This window comes from Sorex araneus, chromosome 8, assembly GCF_027595985.1.
Source record: "Sorex araneus isolate mSorAra2 chromosome 8, mSorAra2.pri, whole genome shotgun sequence".
NCBI classification, from domain to species: domain Eukaryota; kingdom Metazoa; phylum Chordata; class Mammalia; order Eulipotyphla; family Soricidae; genus Sorex; species Sorex araneus.
Genome location: NC_073309.1, coordinates 41,748,674 through 41,764,312, shown reverse-complemented (window position 1 = coordinate 41,764,312; position 15,639 = coordinate 41,748,674). Strand labels below are relative to the sequence as shown.

General features: G+C 60.6%; 1 protein-coding gene across 3 annotated transcripts in view; it reads right to left on the bottom strand.

Annotated features, from left to right (window-relative positions):
- Positions 1–15,639, bottom strand: part of SIPA1L3 (signal induced proliferation associated 1 like 3) — a 186,719-nt gene that overhangs the window by 35,371 nt on the left and 135,709 nt on the right. For all 3 annotated transcript variants that reach the window (XM_055145449.1, XM_055145450.1, XM_055145448.1), the window contains 5 exons: positions 11,126–11,702; positions 5,308–5,582; positions 3,452–3,703; positions 2,674–2,811; positions 618–745 (listed from right to left, as the gene is read on the bottom strand). In XM_055145449.1, the coding sequence (XP_055001424.1) occupies positions 618–745; positions 2,674–2,811; positions 3,452–3,703; positions 5,308–5,582; positions 11,126–11,702 (1,370 nt within the window). The remainder of the gene's footprint in view (positions 1–617; positions 746–2,673; positions 2,812–3,451; positions 3,704–5,307; positions 5,583–11,125; positions 11,703–15,639) is intronic.

Below are 15,639 nucleotides of genomic sequence, written 5' to 3'. Positions count from 1 at the left end.
AGAAACACGCCAGAGGCTGCCGCGCTCATCAGGGCTAAAGGAAAGGCCGGATGGGTGGTACATCTCGGAAGGCACTTGCCTTGCACGCAGCCAGTGCAGGTTGGATCCTAGAACCCCGAGGGTCCCACAGCCCCATCAGGAGTGATCCCTGAGTGCTGTGCCAGGAGGGGCCCCCAAACGAAACCAACCCCAGGACATTAGGAACCAGTCATTGAAACTGCAGGGTGTGGGGCCAGGAGACAGAGCAGCAGAACCGATGGGGTCCACTCCTGGCACTGCCTGGTGTTCTGAGTCCCCCTGGGGGAGAACTGCTGGTTCCCAGCCTTGCCTTGAACTACCAGCCTGGCATGGCTGAGTATCACCTTTTCAAAAGAAATCTTAAGCAAGTCCACCATGTGTCCCCACTCTCACGTCCACCCCAGTGGCCGGAATGGACGGAGGCTGAGTCGGGGCCCAGGAGGGCTGAGGCACCGGTACGGCTCCGATCGGGTCCCTCTGGCGTCCTGACACCATTGCTCCATGGCATGTGGCCAGCAGCCCTGGGAGCGGCTCAGCTGCCCGCGGCCCCCACAGCCTTCTTGCCTGCCCTTGTCCCTGGTGCCCAGTGTGGGGCCTACCTGGCTTCTGGCGCTCCATGGTACTCTCCTGGCTGGTCAGGCCGCCTGAGGAGGACTCGCCACTGGATGTCCCATCGAGGCCAAAGTGGGGATCAAAGGATAGCAGTGGGTGGGGGGCGGCCGCATACCTGGAGAGGAGGCAAGCACAGGGCTGAGGGCTGGTGTGTGAGAGACCCTGGGTCATGGTGGCGGGAAGCTGTACGGGGAGGGGGCGCAGGAATGAGCGGACGTGGGCTGGAGCAAAGGCACAGTGGGCAGGACGTTTGCCTTGCACGCGGCCGACCCAGGTTCGATTCCCAGCATCCCATATGGTCCCCTGAGCACCACCAGGGGTAATTCCTGAGTACAGAGGCAGGAGTAACCCCTGTGCATCGCCGGGTGTGACCAAAAAGCCAAAAAAAAAAAACAAAACTGAGTGGACGTGCTGAGGGAGGCGTCTGAGGGTCAGGAGCACTCAGTGAGAGGGGCACCTCCGGGGTACTGGGGAGACCGACCCACTAGGAGGCTCTTGGATGCTGGGGGAAATGAGGGGCTGCCGTCAGCAGCTTTCCTTGCACCCACCAGCCAGTCTCGGCTTCCGGCCTGGCAGGATAAGGGAGCACCCAAGGGGCTGGGGGATGCTGGGGGTTTAACTGCACCAAGGACAAGCATGGTCCGAGGGGTGGGGTGGAAGCTGATGTCCAACTGCCGAGAGAAGGATAGGTGTGTGGAGGGGTTGGGAGCTTGGGGTCATCTCGCATGGACCTGAGGATCTCGAAGGCAAGACCCGGGCTGCGAGCGAGCCCAGTGGGCAGGGCACTTGCCTTGCACATGGCCGACCCAGATCTGATCCCGACACCTCGTGTGCGCCCTGCCAGGAGTGATCCCTGAGTGCAGAGCCAGGTTAGGTAAGCCCTGAGCACCGCCTGGTGTGGCCTCAGGAAATAATGAAAGAAATAATAATAAAGGCATAATAACAAAGAAAGAAAAGACAGCGGCACCACCAAGTAGGTGAGGGCGCAGAAGCCTAGGTCCCTCGGCCCCTACTCAGGGGCTGGGAAAAGTGTGGAGATTCTGCCAGGAGCCTGGCAGTGCCAGTATGCCCGAGCAGGGTGAAGCTCAGCCCAGCAGATCAGGCCCCACGGGTTGGTGCTCGGGCACGGTCAGCACGGGGGTGGGAGAGGGCACTCCACCTCTGACCAGGCTCTGGGGGCACTTTACTTGTGTGTACAGTACAGGGTTGTACTGTACAGTACAGTGATGTTGACTGGAGAATGTTCTTCCTGAGCAGAGACACTCAGAGACACCTTCCCTCAAGGTCACCAACAGGCACCTAATGGAGCAGAGGTGACGAAGGTGGCAGCAGAGGCGGCGTGGCTGGACGCACCAATCACCAAGGCATCCGTTAGCGCGGTTATCACCTCACGCTTATGTTCTTTGGGGGTCAAGAACGTGCAGCAGCAGCATCACAGATCTGACGATCGAATCCAGCAGATCTCCTAAGCAGATGTGGAGCCACTGACGTGCAGAGGTTAAGTCAGCCACGCAGAATTATTAACTGGCACCAAGCAGGCCCCTGAGTAATTCTGGCTTGGCATCACCTCAGCGAGACATGGCTGAGCACAAACACAATATCCAAAGACCTGATTTTTTTCCTCGGCTTTTTGGGTCACACCCGGCGATGCTCAGGGGTTACTCCTGGTTCTGAGTCAGGAATTACTCCTGGTGGTGGTTAGGGGACCATAGTGGGTGCCAGGAATTGAACCCAGGTCAGCTGCATGCAAGGCAAATGCTCTCCCCGCAGTGCTATGGCTCCAGGCCCTGGATCTGCTTTCTTAACCGCTACCCCACTGTACCCTCAAGCTTCTGCCGTAAGAAAAGCCAAGGGCGAGTCCTGTGTGGTCAGCTGGGCCCTGACGGTGATCAGGCCCCGCTGGTCTCCTCCTGGTCCTCCTGGGACCTAGGAATCTCCTGCACAGGCCCAGATACCCTGGGTTGTGTGCGTGCTGCGGGGACCGAGGCGCCCCAGCTTTCATCCGGTTGGTTCCTGCCTTTGGAAGGAGGGAAGGATTCTGACCTTTCTGGGGATGGCTTGTATCTGGCGTAGGTGGCGGAGCCGGGGGTGGAGAAGCTCCCAGAAGGCTGTCGGTAGGGAGGGACTTTGTCGCCCCCTGCTGGTGACGCTGTGTAAGGGGTTTCTGGGAAGCTGACGGGCCTGGAAGGAGAGAAGGGAGGGAGGTCAGACGCAGGGGTGAGGGAGAGGACAGGGCCACCCTTTCCCTCAGGCCCAGGAGGTGGAGGCAAAGCGGTGGAGAAAAGGCGGCAGGAAGCCTCACGGCCCCCTCAGTCCCCACCCCACCCCCGTTCCAGGGACAAGACATTCCTCTGCTGGCCGGACTCCTTCATGTCTTAGAAAAGGCTCTTTGTCTCTCAGGACAGACATAAGAGGGTCCAGAGGAGGGCAAATGCCATCAGCATGGACTCCAAGGTCAGGAGCTAGAATGGGGGGGAGGTCATCCCCATCCCCCACAAAAGGGTTCTCCTCTGCCCCTCCGCCCGCCTCCCCCAACTGGGAATCTCCCACCTAGGTTTTGTGCTGATCCGTGCCTGGATCTTTTTTAAAAATAGCTTTGATCCTACATGCCCGGGTGGCTCTCCACCCTCAGACTCTGAGCTCCCAGCACGGGGCCTCTCCCTCGCGTGAGAGGCTCCGGGTAGAAAGGCAGAGAAGGAAGGGAGGAAGGAGCGAGGGGGAGAACTAGCGGGCAGGGGGGAAGTGAGCAGGGCCTCAAGGAGGCAGGCGCTGGGAAGGAGGGGAGGGGCAGGACAGGGGGGGGGGAGAGTGTGGTCCTTACCTCTTGCTGTGCAGGGGCTGGGACTCCCGGAAGGGGACCATGGGGGTCTGCTTCGGGGCCCGGCTCAGGGACTGGACATGGCCCGGGGTGGCGGGAGCGGCCCACTTGGAGGCAGGGAGCGAGTTGTGGGACGCGGGCCCGCTCCACTGCCAGGGAGCGTTGCTGCGGTAGGGGGGCCGGCCCCCCAGGGTCAAGCTCTCCGGCTCGGTCTTGGGCTCCGAGGTATTCATGTCATAGGTCTCCGGCCACCCCCTGGGAAGACAGATTAAGTGACTCAGAGACGGCAGCTGGGGAAGGTCGTGTCTGCACCGCCAGGGCCTAGCGGGGACTAGCCTGAGACTTGGCTTGCTCCGGGTCCTCGAGCCGGATGGGGCTCAGCCGCGGGGCTCCGCCTGCCCAGCCCTCTCCCCCTCTCCTGAGCCAGGCCTTGGGCTGGCTGCTGCCCTCCTGGTACCCGGGGCCAGAGGGGCAGACGCCTTCCGGATCAAAGGATAGTCTCTGCCTTGTTCCAGAGCAGCTCAGAGGCAGCTGAAGAGGAGCAGGTGACCTACTTTGCAGGGTGGTTAAAGGGAAAAAAAAAAAAAAAGCCACGAAACCCAGAGCCTTGAAATAGATGCGAGAGGGCCTGTGACTCCCCCCTAGCCTGGCTGGCACCCGCGCCGGAGCTTGGGGCTCGCGGTGGGGCGGCGGCGGCGGCTGCCGTGCTGCTCGGGAGGGGGCGCGGGTGGGGCAGGGGCTGAGCTCTGGGATCCATGTCCTGGATCCTGAGGGAGCTCAGCCTGGACTGGCCTGGTCCTTGGAGTCCGCCTGTCCCTGCTGAGCCACCCGCCGACGCCCTTCAGCACCCCTGGAGCCCGGGAACTTTCAGGGTCACCCGAAAAGGTCTCGAAGCCTGGAGGCTGGGAGGCTGAGAGCCCAGGAGGGAGGCTAGGAGTCCTCAGAAGATGACAGAGGACCAGAGCAATAGCACAATGGGGCGGGCGCGTGCACGAGGCAGAGGCAGGCTTGACCCCTGGCACCCCAAATGGTCCCGAGCCCCAACAGCTGTGATCCCTGAGCACAGAGCCAGGAGAGTGCCCTCAGCACTGCTGGGCATAGCGCCCAAACAAGGCAAAACAAAAGATGACCAAGAAGGGGGTGTCCAGAGGCCGCGCATGTCCCCCGGGGTGGGGAGTGCAGCTGGAGCCGGACCAGCGGGCATCCATGTCTCTGAGAAGTAACAAGATGGAACTCTGGCAGGAAACAGCGATACAGCTGGCCCACACGGGAGTGAAGCAAAGTCCCAGTGTCACCCCGAGTCCCAGGTGTTCTGCCTGCCTACCCACTGGTGACACCCCTCTCTCCTCAGAGGGGGTCGATGTACTGGGGTGGGGTGGAGCACACCTGCCTCCAGGTAGGGCCTGGGAGACCCCCGCTACCGGGGCACGAGGGCACTGCGCAGGCTGGGCAGGGTCACTGGGCTGCGGCTCTGCAAGTCGTTTTGGAACTGCCGAGGGAGACAGATTCACGGCCAGGGGTCTAAGGAGGGGCGGGGTGGGGGGGAAAGCAATTCACAGCTGTGGGTCCCTGAGAGGGGCTGCTCATGTGTTTGGCTTGTTCATTTGTTTGGGGGCCAGACTGGTGTTGCTCAGGGGGCCCGATGCTTGCTGGGGATCAAGCAAGGGTGGGCTGAGAACAAGGCAGGTGCCACCCCCTCTGTCCTCACGAGTAGGGAGACTGAGGAGACAGGGACAGGGGGACACCCCAAGAACTGTGTCTCAGGGCTGTGGGGGGGGCCTTCCTGTGGAAACGGGGGTGGGAGGAGACTACGCCCAGGGTCCTGGAGGCTTGGGGGAGACCATGCGCGGGGCCCTCACCTGCGGGGCGTGCCGTCGTCGAAGGGCGGGATGATGACCACCTTGACAGTGACGGAGGTGCGCAGCAGGTCGATCATCTGGTCATGCGTCAGCGTGACCACGGCCACCTTGCAGATCTCCACCAGCCGGCTGCCCTGCCGGAGGCCGGCCTGCCAGGCGAAGCCGTAGTCCTCCACCTCGGCAACGGTGCCGTCGTACTTGACGTGGAAGCCCAGCTGCCCCAGCCCGTTCCGCCGCAGCGTCATGTCCACCGTCTCCCAGCCGTTGGTCATCACCTGCGGGCGAGCGGCAGGGCCCAGGCTCAGAGGCTGCCGGCTGGAACCCGGGCTGGCTCGAAGCTAGCATGCGGGAGCCGTGTGCCGTGGGGCCCCGTGGTGGCCCATGGCTGTGAGTGGACTCCCCACGCCACTGGGGCCACTGTTTAACTGCCCGAGGGAGACCTTCCGGAGGCCCTTCCCCGGGCTCTAGCCAGCAGGGTACGTGAAGGGACGCCAGCTGGGAGCCACTACGGCGGGTGGGAGGGGGCCGAGAAGACACAGCAGTTGTGGGTGCCCCTGGGTCCGGGGGGACCATCTTTGCAGCAGGACACGGCGGTCCCTCCCAGGAAACCCCTGAGGCCCCCAGCCTGGGGCCTGCAGACCACAAGGACACTTGCTTCCAGTGGACTCCCTGTTCTGTTTGTGGGGGGTCCCATGTACCCACCTCCCACCTATTACAAAACGCCCCAGAGAGCAGGACCCTCACCTAGAACCCCAGCCCTTGGGCAGGTCGTGCCTGATCTCCCCCCTTTTCTGGGTCAAGAGATGAACCCCACAGACCACGGCCAGCGCACTGTCCCTTCTTCAGAGAATCGTGCTGTGGGGCTGGAGCTACAGCACAGCAGGGAGCGTGCTCACCTTGCATGTGGCCGGCCTGGGTTCAATCCCCAGCACCACATATGGTTCCCTGCACCTCACCAGGAGTAAATACTGAGTGCCGAGTGCAGAACTAGGAGTAACCCCTGAGCACCACTGGGCTTGTGCCCCCTCTCCCCCCTCAAAAACAAAACAAAACAGAACAGAGAAGTGCCCTGTGAGGAGTCACTCCCTGGCCACCACCAGGCTGTCACTCACCTTTCTCACTTCCACTTCCAGTGACAGCCACCCTGAGCAGCCACGTACCCTGCATGAGCAGGGACAGAGACCGGCCTGAGCGTAGGGGAGCAGGAAAGGAGGGGACTGTCCTGAACCAGTCCCCTCCGGCCTGGCCCGGCCCGGTTGGGAGTGGGAGGTGAGAGTTGGGGGTTTGGGTCTGTGGAAGCCTAAGTTCGGCTTGAGAGACTTCCTGCCCTCCCCTGGCCTGTGCTGCTGGTGAAGACCCAGGAAGGGTTTTCAGAGCCCGGCTTGTGTAGGGGACGATAAGGAGCTAGTGTCAGTTGTTTATGTAGGATTCTCAGAGTCTGTTTTAGAGAGGAACTGTTTCCAGATGGAGTGACAGGATGTGCTGAAGTCATGGGGGGGTGGGGAGGGCCGCGTCCCCTGGGCCTGTGCGTGGTGGAAAACTTCCTACATGGAAAATTCAAAATAATAAAAACCGATCAGGGAGCAAAGCCTGGCGTTAGCGCCTCAGAAGTGGACCAGAGCCGGCTGCTTCCGCTTGGGAATTCCGTTCGTCTTCTCTTTGAAGTTATCACCGTAATGTTCCAAAACTCTGACTGTGGGTCCTTACAAACCTCGGCTTCAGGTACCCTGACCTGTGCTGATGGGAAGGGTCTGTCCATCTAGAGAGTTCAGAGGTCAGCGCAAACCCCTTGGGGACAGCAGTGCTAACCCTGCTAGCCCCCTCTTCTTCTTCTGTGTGTCTGGGCCACACCTGGCGGTGCTCAGGCCTTCTTCCGGGCACTGTGCTCAGGGATCACTCCTGGTGGGGCTTGGGGACTGAAATGGGGGCGAACCCACTGCATCACCTCTTTGGCCTCTCCTCTTCCATTTACTAAGAGATGCCTCCAGGATTTCTTTTTTTCAGTGTGTGTCGGGTGGAGGGTGGATAAATCCAGTTTTTCTGGGGGGAAGCCCCTCCCCTGACAGTTTTTATGGGTGCACCATCACCCATCTGGGGACCGTCATTTCTCAAGTTTCCTGGGCATGGACATTTGGGCTCCGGCCAAAGGGGACATGACCTTGAGCCATGTATCTGGGGTTCACTCATGCACTTGGGGGAAGCAGCTCACCCTCCGGCTCCGTGCCCAGCGGGAGCCACTGGGAGGGAAAGTGGGTGTCCCTGAGCTGGGGACCGGCCAGCCCCGACCAGCCTGCAGCAAGGCCACGCTCTGGCTGGCCCAGTGTTCAGTGCTGATCCCGAGTTCAGCAGTTCCACCTGGAACCAGTGGAGGTCAGTGGCGAGGAGCACTCGCGACTGCCCCTGGGCTTTGAAAAAAAATGAAAGGAAGCCCCACCTGAAGAAGAGAACCCTTTCTGATGCGTGGAAGGTTCCAGAAAGATGCCAAGGGAAGGGACACTGTGGGGGTGCACATACCCACCCATTCCCAGGAGGCTCCGCTGGGCCCCTTCCAACATAGCTCTCGTAAGGGGGCACTGCGGGAAATGAGGTGATGTCCGAAGCCCCCAGCCCCTGAACTCTCGAGGGAGCCCCTGTGCAGTTCTCCCTGCTGGGTCCTGCCCCATTCTTTACCAGGCTGAGGCCTGGCTGCTGTTCTGTGCCTGGGGACTGAGCCCAGGCTTGCACACGTGAGAGTGGCACCCGGCCACTAAGCCACACCCCCGCGGCCCTGATTCCTACGTTCTGTTGGGACCTCAGTTGTTGGGGGGCACTGTGACTCCCTTCACATCTTCTCAGGGGATGCCCACCCCACCTGCCAGAGCACACGCTGAACGTTCTTGGTGGATAACAGAAATGGGATGGAGCTTGTAGGACCAAGGCCAGAAGTGCACCCATGGTCCACGTAAAGGCACCCAATACCCCCATTGCCCTGTGCAAAGAGAAACGCAGGAGCACTTGGCCAGCTCCTCCAGCACTTCAAGACAGGCCCAAAAGCAGTCACGACAAACACCACCCTGACGCTCAGCTCAGACGAGTCCACACCCGGGGCCATCCGGGCACCCCCTGTGCCTCACGCTAGGTTCCCCGTGTCCCTCTGCAGCCCCTGGCATTGTGAATTCTGTGCTGTGGATGGGATATAGGGGTACCATGCACGCCGTAGAGGGATACTGTGTCTGGGGGCCCTGGAGGGTACGTCCAGGCCGCTGCGGTGTCCCAACTCTGCCAGGCATAGAAGAGGCCTTGTCTGTGACAGACAAAGGTTGTGCTGGGGGTGGGGCGGGGGGAGGGCTTTACAGAGCAGAACCTCATGGTCCCTCCCTTCCCTGTCTCCTCCCAGGAGGGATTCTGTCACTCTCTGGCCTGGAGTGTGAGGGACCGGGGTGTGCTGGCCAACCAGGGCCCACATGGGGCTGCACCTCCCTGTGCCTCAGTCCCCTCATGTGGGGTGGAGATGGAGAGAGGTGATCTCTCCCTTGGAGGGGGCTTCTGTGAAGAGAAGTGCCCAGTGGGAAGAGAAAAAGAGCGGAGCATGGCTGACCAATACAACAGACGCGTGGGGCCTAGGCCGTGCGCAGGCAGTCAGGAGAGGCAGAGATGGAAGCCCCCTCCAAGGGAGAGAGCACCTCTCTCCATCTCCACCCCACATGAGGGTATTGAGGCACAGGGAGAGGGTGTGTGCAATCTCTCCTCAACAGGCCCCAGATCAGGGAGGCTCTGTAGGGAAGGCCCGAGGGAGCGGGAGGCAGCCGCAGCCTGGGGGAAGTACTCCTCAAGGGGGCATGGGCTGTGAGGTCAGAGATCAGCAGGGAGCTGGATCCTTGAGGATGCAGGCCTTGGCCTGGAGTGGCTGAGGGGCCTGATCTGGGTGTCTAACTACCTTACTGGGGAGCCTGGGGCCGGGCAGGGGAGAGGGAGTGGGAGAGGGAGCTGGGGGGGTGTCAAAGAGAGGAGGGAGGCTGAGGCCATCTGGCCAGGTGCGAGCCCGGCCTTCACGGGGGCAGGGACTCTGAGGCGTGGGGGCGGCAGGGAGGGTCGGAGCTCACTCGAGGACAGAACCGGCCAGGATTCGGGGGTCTGAATCCTGAACCCCCACATTCGAGTGGGACTGCTGAGCGAGGCAGGAAGATTCGCCCAAGTTCCGGCACAAAGAGGTTTGCAGCGAGAAAAGCCGGGATGCACCCCCAGCCTGCCAACTGCTAGTGGCTCCCCTAGACAGCCAAGACCTGTGTCCCACCCGCCCCCCCCCCCCCCCCACTCAGTAACCAGAAGAAACCAGGTGGTGGCCACTGTAAAAGCTAACGCAGGGTAGAGGAGGCGAGGCAAGCTGCAGAACCATGACCTGGAGGCCATGATCCACCAGGCCAGGCCGAGGCAATGCCATCTGTCCAGTCCTTGAAACTTACATGGTGAGTTATTATTAATGGAACATTATTCTCACTTTTCAGATGGGGAAACTGAGTCACACGGTTTGCTACCTTGGCTCCAGGCCACAGTGAGCATCAGTGCAGGACCATCTGACTCAGGATCTGTGGACTAATCACAAGGTCATCCTGCCTCCCCTGGGCACTGAGCCCCCCACAGGACACCCCCTTTCTCAGGAGCTCAGTACAGCCCCTGACCCTCTCAGTACTTCGAGGAGCCTCAACCAATGACGTCGCCCTTAAAACCAATCTGCCACCCTGAGGCTTGGTCAAGTGTTGGAGCCTGAGCTGTCTGAGGTTTGGGGCAAGACTTTATTAAATAATCTTGGGGTCATGCCCTGCGGTGCTCAGGGCTTGGGAGACCAGTGGGGCACTGGAGATCAAACCCAGGTTGGCTGCCTACAAGGCAACTGCCCTGACTGCTGGACTCTCTGACCCAGACCCAGGGTAAGACTTTAATCCAGGGCTGGAGGGATCTCGAGCAGCTACTCACAAGCCTTGCACGTGGAGACCTGGGATCCTTCCCCCAGCACCGCCCCTCTATCCCCCCAAAATAAGAATCAACCACCCAAACCTGAAATATTTTTGTCCAGACTGATCTTTTTTTTTTTTTTTTGCTTTTTGGGTCACACCTGGCAATGCACAGGGGTTACTCCTGGCTCTGCACTCAGGAATTACCCCTGGCTGTGCTCAGGGGACCATATGGGACACTGGGATTTGAACCCGGGTCGGCCGCGTGCAAGGCAAACGCCCTACCCGCTGTGCTATCTCTCCAGCCCCTGTCCAGACTGATCTTTACCTTCAAACAGTGGAAGCACAAGCCGTCACATTTCTGTTACTGATAATGTGCAATTGTCACGCCATTTGAGGTGACATGAGTTTGCTGTCACTATGCTTCGTTATTTCCCCCCTCCCCGCTTCCTCGAATGGCCTGGAACTTTTCATTCTACTTTAATTCTTCTAGGAAGTGCCCTCCCCAGGGCTGGAGCTATAGCACAGTGGGTGGGAGTTTGCCTTGCGCATGGCAGACCCGGGTTCAATCCCCGGCATCCCATAGGGTCCCCTATGGCAGTGCTTGCACTGCCAGGAGTCATTCCTGAATGCAGAGCCAGGAATAACCTGAGCATCACTGCATGTGATCCAAAAAGCAAAAAAGAAAAGTAGTAGTAAGTGCCCTCCCCTCCCCTGTGCCTCGGCATTCCAGCCCCATCTTTGCCAGGGAGATGACAGACAGTGGGGCCACCGGCGTGCCCGAATGTGACAACTTGGAACCCGAGGCAGGGCTTAGGCCTGGCCTGGCTGCCTGCTGGGACCTGCCCACCCCATGGGCTGCCCACTCGCCCACCTGCCCGCCTCACCTTCAGTCTCTGGACGATCTCCCTGATGTCCTCCACCGAGCCTTCGGTGGCCTGCAGTAGGATGTGGTCCCCTCGCCCATAGAAGATTTTGAGCGTGGCGGCGTCGGGGGTCCAGCCGATGACGTCCCCGCAGTAGCAGTTGAACACCACCTCCTTGGTGCGGAGGTCCAGGAGCACCACGAACTCGTTGGAGATGCCCAGGATGCAGTCGATCTCCAGCCCCTGGGCGTAGTCCTGCGCCAACACCCTCCAGGCCACGGCCCCAGCGCTGTGCTGCTCCGCGCCCGCCCGCGCTTTGGTCTTCTCCTTCTTCTTGGAGGTCAGGGAGATGAGGTTGAACTTGCCGCTGGAGTCGATGGGTGTGTTGGAGACACAGTTCTCGGCCAGGTCCTTGAGGTACTCCTGGCGGGTCCTGGTGGCCATGGTGTGGAACTTGTCCGACTTGTGCGCCGCGTTTTCCGCGTTGATCACCTTGGCCAGCAAGAAGTCTCTGAAGACGTCGGACTTGCGGAACGTGGTCCCGCTGGGGATGGGGGGGCCGAAAGGAGGTGCGTCTTTGGATCGGGTCACAGCCATGCTGGGGAGGGAGAGGCCGTGTGGGTCAGAGGCTCCATGCTCCCTTGGCCCGCCGCCCCCTCTGCGGCCCACCATCCCCGAAACCTCCTCCTTGAAGCAAACAGCGTGCTCCCCCACGGCACCCGAGGCTGCGAGTAAAGCCTGGCTCTGCCCAGGGCTCCTGTCCCCGGCCCTTGGCAGCTGCCTGCGTAGGGAACCCAGGTTTAGATGGCAGGAAGAGAGGAGACGCTCCTTGGAAAGGAAAGAATGTAGAAACCTCGGCACTGGAGTGTCTCAGGCACACACGCTTTATCCCCGCCAGGGGCCTCCGAAGGCTCGTGGAGATCCTAAGAAGGGGTCTCCTGGTCTCACTCAGCCGAGGTTTTGTTTGTTTTTCATTTGGGGGCCACACCGAGTTATGCTCAGAACTTACTGGCTCTGCACTCAGGAATTATACCTGACGGTGCTTGTGGTGGTGACCATATGGGACGCTGGAGCTCAAACCTGGGTCAGCTGTGTGCAAGGGGGGGTGCCCTACCCACTGTCCTATCTCTCCAGCCCTGTCAGCCCAGGTTACTGATCACACATGCAGAGTAGTTCACAGTCCGACAAAAATTCACCCCCTTCCCTCTGCTCTGGTGGTGGGCAGGAATAGTTTCACCCCACCTGGCCTGCTCATGTGACTTGATCTGGCCAATGGCTTCTGCACAAACTGGGCATGGGGGTGGGCCCACCCTCCCCAGCGTCTGCCTTTGCCACCAGCTAAATGAATCCAGGGGATCTCCTGCTTCAGAAAGGAGCAGGGACCTCTGGGGAAACCTGACCTGACCTGAGGGTCTGGGCCAGCCAGACCCTCTGCCCTCCCACAAGGGAACATTTTGGACACCGTGACTCACTAGAAAGGCACTCTGCAAATCACCGCAGCAGAGCCAGAGAAAGGGTAAGAAGGGGGCCTTCCTCTTTCGGGCTGACCCATACACTATTATGGGGGAGTTGGAGCGCACCCTGAGTGGGTAGAGAGAGTTAACGAGCTAACACCTGGCCCCAGCACCCCCCCTCCCCCAGGTAAACTCCTGAACACACCCACGGCACAAACCTCGGAGAAGAGAGCTGTGGGTGGATCCCATGATCACTGCCCCACCCTGCAAGGGGGGTCTCCGAGGTGACCCCTGTCGATGGGAGGGAGCGGGGAGGGGTGCCCACCCTTCTAGGGTTCTGGGGAGCTGCGTTGCCGCCTGCTTCCTCCCTGTGCTCCAACCCGGACAGGGCAGGTCACCAGGTGGGAACAGCGGGAGATGGAGAGGCAGAGGGAGCCTCTCTCCCAGTTCAGATTCAAGGGGCAACTCAGATGTGACATTTGGACAGCGCAGCCAGGTTCTAGCACCAGGCCGGAAGGCAGCAGCCAATGGGTCGGAGAGAGAACACAGTGGGGAGGGCCCTGCACACAGCTGACCTCGGCTTGTTGCTCCCGGCATCCCAGATGGCCCCCCTCCCCCAGCACCTGGAGGAGTGCTCCCTGAGGGAGAGCCAGGAGTAGCCCTAAGCACTGCCAGGAGTGGGCCCCCGAAGCAAACCAATAAAAACCAATAAAAAAGGTAGTAGCTGCGCCAACCCCAGCTGTTAGAAGTCATTTCATTTGCTCCCCCCATTAAAGCCTGAGTGGGCAGTGAGGCTTGTGCTCCTTGCAGGGTTCAGGTGGGGCAGAGGGGGGGCCACTGGCAAAGACCAGAGCGGCTGCCCCCCAGCCCCCACCTTGTCAGACTGCAGGGAGGTTTCTGCAAGCCCTAGAGGGCTGTGCCAGCCTCTGGCTCGCCAGTCCTGCAGCTGGCCACCTAAAGGCCCTCTGTGCTCAGGGGAGCAGAGCAGGCAGGCTCTGCACCATGGCACAGGGGCCACCGAGGTCCGTGTTAATGACTGAAGCTGCAGCACACACACAGTGGTCAGGGAGCCCCCCAGCCCCAAGGAACCGTGCCTGTGGGGGTGGGCAGATGTGAGGGGCCCCGCACCCACTGCACTTAGCTCCTCCGATTCCCCAGCCCAGTTCAGGCCTTTCTGTGTCACCTGGTCCCCAGGTCGCCAGCAGCAGGAGGGTTGCAGGACAGCTGGACCTGTGGAGGGGTCTGCACGGATGTGGGGGAGGGGGTATGGTGCACATCCAGGAGGGTCCCCCCTCCCTGCACTGCCCACTCACCCTGATGTTTATTCAATGGCTGCTTCCTTGGGGCCCGCAGCCTGAGGGTGAGGGGGGCGAGGGGCTCCTCCTGGGAAAGCTGTTTCTATGGGTGAGGAGGGGCTGTTTGGGGACACGGGGGGTTGGGAGGGCAGAGAGCAGCTGTCTGCGGGGAAGGAGGAGATGGGGGAAGCTCTGGTGGTATCGCTAACATTTTCCTTCTTGAAAATTAAAAGGGGCGAGCGAACGACAGCGCTGAAGCAAACAGCAAAATGGGAACATCTGCTCAATCTGGTGGGAGGTACCAGGGGGTCTGCCAGATTCTTTTCTGTATTTTTCAGAATGTTTAAGATATTGCATAATAACAAATATATTCTAAAAGAAGTTGCGAGAAACAGGAAAGGTTTGTGCAGCACCAACCCTCCACCCCCCAACAAACCAACCCACCAACCCACTTCCTCTCCTGCCAAGCATGCCAGGGGCATCTGCAGGTGGGAGGCTGGCCATGGGCTCCTGAGGGGTGGGGCGGGGGGGGGCCCTGCCACCAGCACCCCCTGCCCAGCCCCTCCCAGGCCTGGGTGCTCCCTCCAGCCGCAGCGACTCAGCCCACAGCTGCACAGCACATGTGCGGTGGGACGGTAACAAGCCACCCTGTGACCCCAGGGGGAGGATTCTCACGCACATGAGGCCACGCTACACTGTCACAAAGGAGGCAGAGGCCCCGGCGGAATGGCCTGGAAAGTTCCCCAAGACAGTGGTGTGGAAATGTGCAGGGTGGAGGGGAGCGGGTGATGGACACGCACCGGCTGGTTGGAAAGGCAGACAGGAGGACCTGCCGGAAGCTGCCGAGGGGCTGGCAACGGGGCGCTGAGGGCTCGGGCGGGAGGCAGAGTCTCTGCAGTCATCTCCCGAATTCCAACCCATTTTTCAGGAAACAGGAAGTTAACACTTGCCAGCCCACTGCTCCGAGGAGCTGTGCCACCTGGGCTCATGGCACAAGCCTCACTGCACCCTGGCTCACAGGTGCTCACCCTCCACGGGGTCTTGGGGCCACGACCGGGGCGGGTGAGAGCTGAAGGGTCTGGGCCTGCGCCAGTTGTCTGTTCTGTGGCTGACTCAATGCCTCAGCTCTGCCTCCCAGGGGAGGGGGTCCCTGCCCACTCTGCCTCCATCCTTTCGCCTTCTGCTTCCCTCTGTGCCATGCAGTCCAGGCACCACTGCCGGAGCGGGGCTGGCAGTTTTGCTCTGGAATGTTCATGGGCCCCAGGCTGGCCAATCGCAGAGCCCTGGTCCTGGGAAAGGAAAGGAAAAGGCTCCCCTCTTGGCGGAGGCACAGCTGGGATCTGCAGCCCATAAACAAAGCCATCACAGGGGCTGTGTGTGTGTGTGTGTGTGTGTGTGAGCCATGCACAGAGGTGAGGTGTGTGTCTCTCTCTTGGGCAGAACCCCACCAAGCTGTTGGCTGGGGAAGCCTCTGTGTGTGTGTGTCTCTCTCTCGGGCAGAACCCCATCAAATAGTTGGCTGGGGTGGGGGGAGAGGGGTGTGTGTGTGTGTGTGTGTGTGTGTGTGTGTGTGTGTGTGTGTGTGTGTGTGTGTGTGTGTGTGTGTGTGTGTGTGTGTGTGTGTGTGTGTGTGTGTGTGTGTGTGTGTGTGTGTGTGTGTGTTGTGTGGTGTGTGCGCGTGTGTCGGGCAGAACCCCACCAAGCAGTTGGCTGGGGGAGCCGGTGTGTATGTATGTTTTGGAGCAGAACTTCACCAAGTGGTTATATGGGGGAACAGGCACGCGTG